Below are 11689 nucleotides of genomic sequence, written 5' to 3'. Positions count from 1 at the left end.
TTGTCCCTCCCATGTGTTCGTAGTGCTTAAGCTGTGGGGTCCTGTTAGAAGTCAAGGAAGCGAACTTCAGCCTTTTCGATGGGGATGGTGGTTAGAAAAAAAGTAGATGGAGGGTGAGGTGCTGCATTGTGTGCTCGGTAGTCCCTGCTCTTAAGGAACCACAAGTCAGCAGAAAATGGACTGCCATAGGAAATATGGCGGCAAAGCCAGCACCAGGGTGTCTTCCTGGAGTGTTGTTGCTGTCAGATAAAAGGTCATTCTCATTTAGAGACAGGTTGGTTTAAGTTTGTCCATTATACGGTTAAAAATCTATCGAGCTTTAGAATTGTGTATCAGTATGTATGTTACGGTAACTTGCATCAAAACACAGTTCCCTCCTAGGGAGAGCGTGCAGATGCACCCCGGTAACCCGAGGCGTGGGGATCTGTAACCCCCATCGACGCTGCTCTTGGGACCGACAGCGCAGCCATGTGGCTGTGGAGTGTCCGCGTCCTCAATTGTAACCCTGCCCTGAGGCTGCCACTGCCTCGACCCGGCGGGAGCCCCGCGGCCCGGGCACAGCGGCGGCTGCGCGGTGTCTTCATGACAGCCGCTTCACTCGGGGATCGGGTCGGTAGCAAATAAGAGTCCGCTGCCGTCTTGGGGATCGGCGTCCCCGGGAGGCTCCTCCAGACGAAAGGCGGTCGGGCCTGCGGTGGCAGGTTGCGAGCAGCCCCGTGCCTGCCGTGCCCAGTCCTGACAGAAGTTTCAGGCGGGTGGGGGGCGAGCAGCATTTCGCGGAGACGTGGTGCGAGGTCCGCACCTGCGCGCTGACGGGGCGACACGGGGCGGCGCGGACCGCCGGGCAGGGCAGAGGAAGAGGAGGGGTAATGTCAGGGGAGGAGAAAGGCAGTGTCAGGAGGAGGGAGCGGATGGGTGGTGGGGAGGGCGCCGGTTCTGTGGCTATCGCGAGAGGGAGGCGCCGCTGGGAGCGGAGAGAGGGCGACGGGGGGAGCCCCAGAGCCGGGAGGCCGGCGCAGCCGTAACGGCTCCTCAGTTTCCCATCATGGCGGGGGCCGGCGCTAGCGCCCGGGATAAGCGGGCGACGGCGGCGCGACTGAAGACGGGGTTGGCCAGTGAGAGCGACGCGGTGGAGGCGGCGAGCGAGCTGCGGGTGCTGCTAGAGCGGGTGTTGGCCCCGGCGGCAGGCCCGGGCGGTAGCGGCGAGGCGGCGGCCGAGGCGCTGGAGTGGTGCCGTTGCCTGCTGTCGGGCGGGGAACCGTGGGACAGCTTCGTGCAAGCTGTACGGGCCTACGACCCGGCCACGCTGTGCGGCCTGGTGTGGACGGCCAACTTCGTGGCCTACCGGTGCAGGACGTGCGGGATCTCGCCCTGCATGAGCCTTTGCGCCGAGTGCTTCCACCAAGGCGAGCACGCCGGGCACGACTATAACATGTTCCGGAGCCAGGCGGGGGGCGCCTGCGACTGCGGCGACAGCAACGTCATGCGGGAGGCCGGGTGAGCGCCGGGCGGCCTTGGCGGGGAGGGCGGACACCTGCCAGCGGGGGCGGACCCCGCGGGGTTCAGAGGTGTGTCCGGAGCTCGGCGTCTGCGCTGGGCCTCCTTGCGCGCCGGGGGAGGGGAGCAAGTGGTCCACCTGCTTCCGTCTGGATCGCCTCCTGTTCTCCTTGGCTGCGGGACGGTCAAGCCTCCGTGGAAAGGGCACCTGGGCCGGTCAGACAGGGGGGTCAGCCCCCCCTTCCTGGCCGCCAGCCCCCGCGGGGGTCCGGCGAAGCGGCTCCCTTTGTTGATGTGTTTGTACCATCTTTTAGGACGCTTTATGCAAACCTCGTTGCCCTTGCACCGAGTGCTTAGCTTCAGGGAAGTTGTTAACGCGGAAAGCGTGAAAGCCAGTGCCTGTCAGCTCCCAGCTAGCTGCCTTGACCTAGCACAGCCAGCTGTTAAGGGTGTCCAAATACTTTTGGACTACATATGAGCAAATATGCCAGAGTGAGCAGACTGAGAAGGAGCCATTTTTATGTCTTTTACTAGTCTGTAGTTCATTTTGCCTTCTGTTTTTGCTATTCTCACCTTTAAATCAAGGAATTGGGTAGCTCTTGGATGAGAACATCAGGACAGGGGTTTGTGGAAATCAGACGTTCCCCATATTCTCTTAAGTGTGCAGGCCTTTTGGAGGCAAGATGAGAAAAAGTAATGTGCTACCTTGTTATACTCTTCTTTGTTCCTTTTGTACTCAACAGTAAAAAGAAAGATCAGTTAACCAGCTGTTGGGTGGAGGTGATGCCTAGGCAGTAAACTTGAAGTTTCACAACTGGATGTGTTTTTGGAGGTCCCTGTTTTCTGTTCATTCACCAGAGCTCTAAGGATTTTTCCAGAACACAGTTTGGGGTGCTTCAGTCAGGTTTCTCTTCTGACTAGTTTTCTAGAACAGTTTCTATCTTGATTGTCTTAACCTTGGTGATATAGCATGCATGGTTCTTTTAATGTTTTTAACATTTATGGTATGTAATGCTGCATCACTCTGCATAAAAAAATTCCTTCTCTTTTTACATTTCTGCTTAGAAATTTCACAGATTCTGCTTTTTTTGTCTTGCTTGAAGGTTGCTACCTTGGCTCTGACTCTTTGTGTCTCTAATCACTGTTCTGCTCTGGGCCTTCAGGTGTCTTCATTCTTTGTTTCTTGTGTTTTTCCCCCTTTAGTTTGTGATTCTGTCTGCCTTCATCATTTATTTTTTGGTGGTATTTTTTTCATGGAAGTAGACTCCCTTAAATAGAAGAATATCTTTCCTTCTTTTGGTTTCACTGATGTTTGTTGGCTTGAAGGGGCTACTCCTGAAGTGATTCTTTATTAGTTCTTGTTCAACTTCTGGTTATTCTGTTTTCCTGTGTCATTTCTTCTAGTGCTCAGTGTGGGATAGATTTAGGGCTCCTCCTAGTGGTAGGATTTTAACAGCACAGACAAATTGACCTGCTTTAGGTAAATACTAAAAGGTTCTGATGTTGCTTTTGTCTCAGAGTTTATAACTTTCTCAATTGGTGTGTTTTTTTCCCCTATTATAAGGTGCATGTGTTGTTGTTTTTTTTTTAATAAAGAAGGAATGAAAAATGCTGTTAAATTTGCAGTTTAACCAGCTTGGGAGAGTAAGAATTTGCAGTTTAACCAGCTTGGGAGAGTAAGAATATTTTCATTCCTTTGTTATACTTACCCTACTTATTATTTTTAATAGGGAAGGTTGAGATTAAGTTGTCTTGGGTGTGAGGTAGGTCCCTTCAGGAGTTTTGATCATTCTAGATAAGGAATTCCACAGTATCTGTTCAGAAACAATGCTGCTGAGTTGAGCGGATTTTCCAGTCCTGGACATACAGAAGGACAATACATGATAGTATATGCAGTGCCTGCACTCCACATAAGGTTGCTTCTGTTTACCTAAATAATTGATGTTAAGATAGTGCAATTAAGTGAACTAGAAACTGTTTCCTGGCAAGACATAGTAAGTGAAGCTTAAATCTGTGTAAAGCATTACTGTGCAAACACACAGAGGTTTGCCTGTTGGCTTGAATTGCTTCAGTGAAGCATTTTTTAGATAAACTGACTTAACTTTGTGTGTACAAATCAATTGCACAATTAACAAAGGTAATGCTTTACACATTGAAGTTAAGAGGCCTCATGGTAGGTTCAGAAATCCAGAATGTGTCTAGCCTGATATAACCTTGGCTACCACAGCCTAATCTTCTATTAATAGCAAGGGAATCAAACGTGGAGTCTACTTATGAAAGTTATTTACCATCTGCCTGCTCAGATGCAATTTTGTGTAGCTACTGTGTATGAATATTACAGTAACAGTATCTTGTTTCTGCTGGTTCTCTTTATCTGGTCTTCACATTTAGAGTTTTTTTGATTTGATACATCTCAAAAAATGCTCCTGATTAAGTCTTAACTCAATTAACTGATCTGCTGTAAAGGAAATCTTTCTGTCTTACCATCTGGAATGCCTTATTTTCATTAGGGTGGCCCTAAATCTAGAGGTGGTTTGGTCTGAGATATAAGGATGTATGTGTTAACATTATCTCTAACAATCATAGAGTTAATCAGTAATAAAAGATTATTTTCTAATTTTCTGATGTCATTATGTAAGGAAGCTGAAATACAGTATAACAGATGGATGCTGATTTGCTTTACATGTTTTGTGGAATTCCTGTTTGGTTTTGAAACATCATATTGTCACTCTGTTTAACTTTGGGTTCCCATGCACATTTCATACAAGTAAATTGCAGTTGGTCTGATCTACTGGAATGTGACTTAGGCTTCAGAAAATATCTAGGTTGTCAAAGTATTAAAAAGTCTGATCTGTGACAAGTTTTAACAGATTTTTAAGATCCAGTGATATGTCAGTAGGTGAAAATAGTTTGTAGTGCTCTCCCATATGATGTCTATCCATGGGCAGATTAAATTTCACAGCTTTATCAGAGATAGCGAATAATGTTTTGAAGAAGGCAAAATCTTCAGTTCTGAAGCATTCTTAGTAGACATATGCTCTTAATTTTCAGCAGGTGACATCCTCTGAGTTAAAAAACCTATGCAATTGGACAGGGGGAAATTCAGACTGGAGCATTTTTTTGGTTATAGTAAGAGTATAACTAGTCAGTGATTTGTTACTGATGAGTACTGTCTTGTTTCTGCGATTGTCTTGTTCTGAATTCCCCTTTAAGTCTGCAGGCAACACCATGATACACTAGAGTCTCTATACTTCATTTTTTTCATTCCCCTGTGTCCTGTTTCTGAGTATGCCTCGCTGTGTGTTGACTTATTTGTTAAATTAATCATGTGGGAAGCAGATGTTTTAGTGCTGCATTACAGTACAAAGAGAATAATATCTCCATCAAGGATTGCATATCCTGAATGACAAAAAGCCAGGCTAAGAATTTCATTTAACAGGCTTTTTCATTGATACTTGCTGTGCATTTGATGATACTTACAGCAGTCAATGGCTCCACTGACATTACAGCATTGCCTTCTCTTATGATTGGTATCAAAGGATCTAAGAAATTATCAATTTTCACTTGAAACAGTGGGCCATTTCTTTATTGGTAGGCATGTGTGAAGTGAAAAAACCCTTACAATTATAAGAAGGCTAACTGGTGCAGTATGCCATATACTGAAAAATGCCTTCAGGTACCTACCTCTAGGCTTTTGGCAGTCCTGTCTCTGTGTTTATCTTTCTGTTTACCTCTGTGTCTTAGAGTGTACATACGTGTAGGTATCATGGAATTCCTGTCTGAGCTGCACTCTGAATCTCTTCCCCCCGCTCCCATTATGTCTCTCCTGGGGATGGATGTATCTGTTAGGTCTACTGAGATCCTTCATGAAAAGGCTAGAAAATTCTCTATTTATGACTATTCCTTTTTTCATCCCTTTTCAGAGACACTTCCTTACAGGAACTCTTTTAAACAGAATTAGCCTTGCCATGTTGTTTAGGAGCTATGGAAGAATGTATGTATTTTACTGTGTGCTGCTAAGTAAGAGTAAAGGACCTTTTTCCTATTCTAGACTTGAGAAAATGGTCATAGAGTGACATAAAAGCAAAGTTGCTGTTGAGAAAGCTGTTATTGTTACTTTTGGATGTATTCTGTGTATGTTCATCAGTTAAAGTTTCTTGTATCATCTTGGGTTGTAGCAGCTGTGATCTGCTTCAGAAAAGTCAGGTCTGCTTGCAGCTGAGTTCTGGGACATACAAGTAATTATTTTACTGGCGTTAAGTACATTACATGGTTACTTGATGCAATGTCTTGCAACAGCAAATCACCTGTTTGGTTTACGTACAGCATGCTGCTGCTTCAAGGTTATTCCTGCCACTGTGACTCTACCACTTGTATTATTTAACAGTAGACAAAAAGGTTTCAGTTCTCCGAGGTCTAGGTTAGGTTTGGTAATGCAGCATGAAGGAGGGAAATGCGCTCTTTTGAACCTTTCTTTAAGAAGTTCCTGAAACAGATGGGTAATTCAGCAGGCTACATATTATCAAGGAGTTCAGCCTGTGAGCATTAGGAAGCTATATAAAAATGTGCTTGTAATCAGGATTGTACCTTGTACCAGAGCTGGTACAAATGGTGTTCTGTAGGATCTCTATCAACTCTGTTCAGCTTCTTTGCTTTTGAAGTCTTCTAGGCTACTAAGAACTTCTGGCTGCAGTGACTCAGGAGAAGCCTGAGCTGTACTGCCTGTTAGCTGGACATGAGGGTATGAATAAAGCCATGGTTGCGTACTTTGGTGGGTGTAACTCTTCAGAACAAAACCTTCTCTATATGATCTTATACATACAAGGTGTAGGAATTCCTTCTGGAATTCACATTGATCACAATATTTTGAAGAGCCTCAGTAAATAATTGATTCCCTTAGCCCTTCTCCCCCATCCCCAGATGTAAAGCTCAGTATATTTTATTGCCTCTTAGGATTCCATAATAATATTCAGTGGTTTTAGCAGAGCTTGCTGTTAGGCCTTATCCTCAGAAAGCAAAAAAGATTTCAGGTTAATCGTGGCATATGGTCATCTCACAAACTTGCCTACCTTGATTTCTTCTAAGAATGTTTCTATTAGAGTTGCATCAACCTCTAAATCAGTTGCTGCAATATTTTCCAAGTGGTTAACAGCCAAGTGATAATTTGAATTGTCACCTGACTAGACCCCATGATATACATGCCTTGGGAATAGCATGCAGTTGTTTCAAATGCCTCAATAGGATGCTCAAATGGATCAAAATACATGACTTTAAACATTTAGAAGCCTGAAGCTTTGCTGTTAGTCACTGAACAATAAATTAAAATAAATGATAAATCTGCCTCAAAGCTTTTTCTGATAGGCCCTGTTTGGTTTGAAGAACAAAACAGTACTCTGAAGTCTAAGCTCACAAAATAAAACTGTGGTGTATCTTGCCTCGTCTGAAATAGGTTTATTTATTGTATGACATGTCTGTTGCTTTGTAGCATACTTTGGTATACATTCAATTTAAAAAGAGCTGATATTTTGGAGGTCTGTGGAACAATCTTGTTTAGATTTGGGCCAACCAGTGTTGATTTGCAGTTCCTTTGCTTTGACTCTTCAAACCTCCAAAGCTCCCTTTACCCTTTTTGTGAAACAATGAGCTGTCCAGGATTCTAAGTTTGCTATGTCAGGGTGGACTGTTATTTGTCTGGTACATATGTAATGTACATGGAGCTGTTGATCTGTTGGCAATGGAATAAAACATGTTTGGGTGTATATTTCGGGAGCACATTCTTCTAGAGCTTTTGTCCCTTAGCTCTTTCTAAATGACGACATAGGTTGAGTCAGAGTTCAGGCTATTCTTCCTTATCTCTTGCAGAATATCAGGATTTTTACATTGTTTTTTTTAATATCCTGGAATGGTATCTGACAGCTGAAGGTGATCTTAAATAATAGTATGGTAGGTGCCCTTCTCTGAGAAGGATTTGGGTAGTCATCTTTGAAAAATAATAGGAGCCTTCTTTACATTGAAGTAATAGAGATAGCAGTCTGGGTATTACAATAACAAGGACCAAATAATTATTTCTGATGCCTTCATCAGGACACATCTCTCCATTTCTGCACAGTGCCTGCCATGATAATAGCTCTGGATTGAAACCCATGGACACTTTTCAAATAAAACTGCAAATTACATGTATATGAATCTTGTCTGCTGGACAAGATTTGGCTTGACCAAAGTGGTATCTTCAGCACAAGTTGCTAATTGTTATTGACATCTGTAGATAGTGCTCAAATCCTGAACAAATGAAAATTGGTTTTACATTTGCCTAAAACTATACAGTTGCTTAGAACTTAGGTGAAGTATTTGGGCTAAAATACTACATGCTGTGTGTTTGACCTATTTAAATCTTGCTAGAACAATATTTTTCTTTACTCTATTTTGGATTATTATTTTCTATTATTTAAATAAAAGATGTATTGTCCATGTGCTTTAAGGTAGATAACGTGACTCTGAAGGCAACTGGGCAAGGAGACTGTGTATGAACTCATGGTTTGGGAAGAGCAAGGGCATTTGAATGTAAATGTTTTTATTTTGAACTTTTTTAATGTTGAACTTAATGAAAATCACTTTTTAAAGATAGATTTGAAGGGTATTCTTGTCAATGCCCTCTTCAGTACAAGGAAACAATAATGCTCGTTTAAGGAGGACTGTTTCTTCACAACCGAAAAGGCTCCAGTTCCTGTTGGATAAAATGGTTGGAGACTTACTTGTATACATGCAAATGGGTGAATTAAGATAATTTTAATATTTCCATTAACAGTTTTAACTGATACCCTTTTGACTTGCAAGGGCTTTACTTTGCAATTGCTATGATATTTGGGAAAGATGCACCGAAGAGAATCGCTATTTCGTTTGTAAGTTAGCTAGCTGTCTGTTACTGCACAAATATATTGTGTGTGAATTGTGGCTTTTTGATCATACTTGGTAAAGGTAAGCTGTACTTCAGTGCAATTACACTACAGTAGTTATGTAGCAGAGCACCCATCCTTTTTACAAAGACAGTGTTTTTGCATCAGAAGATTGTGTTACTCTTCTGAATTGCTCTAGTCTATCAAAATGCTAAAATTCAACAAGTTTGTGGGTCCGTTCAAGGATAGGCTCAGCTTTGGCTCTACTCGCAAGTCTGTTCCTTCTCATTGAAACTGTTTTTCTAAAGTCAGTAAGGATGTATTCTGGGATCCTTTCTGGATACATGTTTCTAACTGTTGGTTAAGAACAAAATCAATAGTATATTGATTTTGAACAGTAATACCACAGCCTTTGAACCATACATAGAAAAAATGTTTCATCCTGCAAAATGATACTGACATTCTTACTCTAAAGTTTAGGGCCTGATATGTAGAAGTTGTTGCCTGTTTGGAACTGCTATAGTTTTTGCATGTGACAGTGGAAGTCTGTTTCCTTACAGTGAATTGAATTTGGGTTCTTCTTTGATTTTCTAGAACCTGTATTAACATTGTAATAGCAGCACACAGTGTAAGCTAATAATGCTTTTCATGTAAATCTCTGGAGAAGACATGATTCATAACTGTCAGTTACAGCATATGTTAAATTTAGGATAATTAGTATATGGACCTATTCATGAGTGGTGTGCTTCTTGTGGAATGGAGGTTTTTTATTTCCTGTGAAGGGAGACCTTGTACTTAGAGGCTGGGATTCAAAATGCCTTTATGTGTGAGTTTTGTTACTGTGGCTCCGTTACCTGGTGATCATAACCAGTGAAAATGTCTTTTGACTGAATGCAAAATTTGTGGAAGGGACCAGTAGAAGATTTTAAAACTATTGCATAGTAATTATTTCCTTATGTGTCTTTTAAGTCTGTATTTACTTTTGAACTTTCCTTGTAAGTCTAGTGGTGAAAGGGAAACCAAATAACTTTAAGATAGTAAATGAGGTACCATACTGCAACACAGATCAAGGCAGATTTGTTAGTTACAGCAGTTCAGGTTTCTGTATGTGGACAAGACAAAACTGAATGATGAAAGTGAAAAAGTTAACTATTTTTTATAACTTCTGTGAATGTCACTTGCAGAAGTGGATGACAAAAGTAAAAACGATCTCTGTCTGTGTTAATTAACATGAAGTTAGTTGTCAGTTGTCACTGAACTGTCAGTCACTTTTTCCCTCCTCCTTGGAAGGGTAGGCTGTATACATAAGCTAGAAATCATTTGGCTAGTACGGAATTTGTTTACCTTTTCTTAATACAAAATGTTACCGCTAATATGTAAGACCAAAGTAGAAGTTCTTAGTCTTTAGTTTTGTGAAGATGCTAGCTAGTCTTGTGAAGCTGCCATCTTAATTGATGGACTTTTATCCTCTCTTTTTTTTTTTTTCCTTTCTGTTTTCCTCTACTACATTTGGGTACGTGGGCTCTTTCTTACTTCCTCTTTCTGTTGAAGATGATGATACTTTAATGGTCCTCAAAGAAGGAGGATTCCTTTATGGAAAGGAGAGAAACTGGTTTAGTTACATATTTTCAGTTAGTCTGTTTAGAAATAGGGAGGTTTGTCTTGATAAAAGAAAAATTCAGTGTTCTTGCTTCTTCAGTGTTCAATGGAAGATGGTTCTAATGTGTATGGGAAGAAACTGAAATGTTTGAGAAGGGGAAAAAAATGACAACTTTGCAATTTGATGGTCTCGGAATAAAATGATTTGAACATAGTAGTTGGAATTTCAGAATACAATTTCTGCAGTATCTTTAATGTAAAGTACATACTCTCAGAAAAAATGGGAAAAGTAATGGTTTTCGTAATATACGTTAATGACTGCTGTGCTTGGCTAACATTTTTCTCCTCTGTTTTCCAGGTTTTGTAAAAGACATCGGATTAAGTCAAATTCTAATGTTCCATGTGTCCCAAAAGACTTGTTGATGATGTCAGAATTAGTTCTTCCACAGTTCATCTTTAGTCTTATTCAGCACTTAAGAGAGGGGTATAATGAGCCTGGTATGTTTTAAATCTGCATGTATCTAGCATATGTTACCATGCCGCTAGCTCTTGTTCTGCAGTCTGTGGGAGTCATTTATATATGAATGAATACATGAATGCTAGCTATAGGTTGTCGTCAAATTTTGTGCATCCTTTCCTAACCAAGTTACTGCCTGGCTTGGCAATTTGATTTTGCTCTCTGCTGAAGAGCTTTGTAAATATGTTTTAAAGGTTACCTAGCACTTTGAGCTGTCCAGAAAATGAAATTTGGGTTAATTTGAAACTTGTGGATATGAATTTTAGAGCATTATGAATATGTAAATGAATTTCTTTTATGGTTGTTCGTAGCTGTTTTGCGTTGTGAAGTTTTTAGCCAAATTAAGTTTACATCAAGAGTTCTTGTTATATGGTTTTCAGCTCTTGATCTGCCATCAGAGAAGGACCTTCACAAAATCCTCCAGGTTTTGGAACCTCATGTTTCCTTTCTAGAAGACTTGACCAAAATGGGAGGAGCAATGCGATCAGTTCTTACCCAGGTTTTGACTAGCCAACAGTTCTACAAAGATCTTAGCTCTGGTATGTTTATGTTAATTGTAATAGTTAAATTTTAAAATTATGAAGAATGCATATGTTTTGTTTATTACTTCAGTTTCTGCAGGTTTTTATCTCCTCAAAACATAGAAAAATGTTTTTTAAAGGATGTTTTTTTGTTGGTGGTGGAAAGGGGAGACTAGCAACATTTGTTATTAAGACCTGTAAGAGAAAACCCTCTTATTTTATGTGTTCCAGATAACTATATGTTGACACATCATTTCAAAAAAGTTTTTACAATAAATCTATTGTTCTTTTAAATTAAATGAATGTGGTGACTTAGTACTACCAAATAAGGCGTATCAAGCTTATTGAAAGTGGAATATTTGGGATTAGCTCCTAAAAAGGTTTCTGGAGGAGACCTGAATGGCAAAAGGCCATTGTCTGTCTTGCACTTCTGTGCAAAGCCTTTTTGGTTTTTGTTTTTTTTCTGTGTGGTGTTTTGTTGTGGGTTTTGGGGTTTTTGTGTGTGTGTGTATGGTGGTGGTGTTTGGGGTGGTTTGTTTTTTTTAACACTTCCCTCCAGTTACATATTCCATCCTGTACCAAATACAATGCAGCTGAAAGTGTTTGGCAGTCACTATTAATCTGAAACCACCACCTTGTTTTCTTTGTGTTTGAAGGTGTCT

General features: G+C 41.2%; 1 protein-coding gene across 1 annotated transcript in view; it reads left to right on the top strand.

Moving 5' to 3' along the window:
• The first annotated feature begins 915 nt into the window (after positions 1-915).
• Positions 916-11689, top strand: part of UBR3 (ubiquitin protein ligase E3 component n-recognin 3) — a 101351-nt gene continuing 90577 nt past the window's right edge. The window contains exons 1-3 of the mRNA XM_054174682.1: positions 916-1497; positions 10348-10487; positions 10887-11045. Coding sequence (XP_054030657.1) covers positions 1046-1497; positions 10348-10487; positions 10887-11045 — 751 coding nt within the window. The 5' untranslated portion in view covers positions 916-1045. The remainder of the gene's footprint in view (positions 1498-10347; positions 10488-10886; positions 11046-11689) is intronic.

The sequence above is a fragment of the Dryobates pubescens genome, chromosome 2 (assembly GCF_014839835.1).
Source record: "Dryobates pubescens isolate bDryPub1 chromosome 2, bDryPub1.pri, whole genome shotgun sequence".
Lineage (NCBI taxonomy): Eukaryota > Metazoa > Chordata > Aves > Piciformes > Picidae > Dryobates > Dryobates pubescens.
This window is presented reverse-complemented; position numbering and strand designations above follow the sequence as displayed.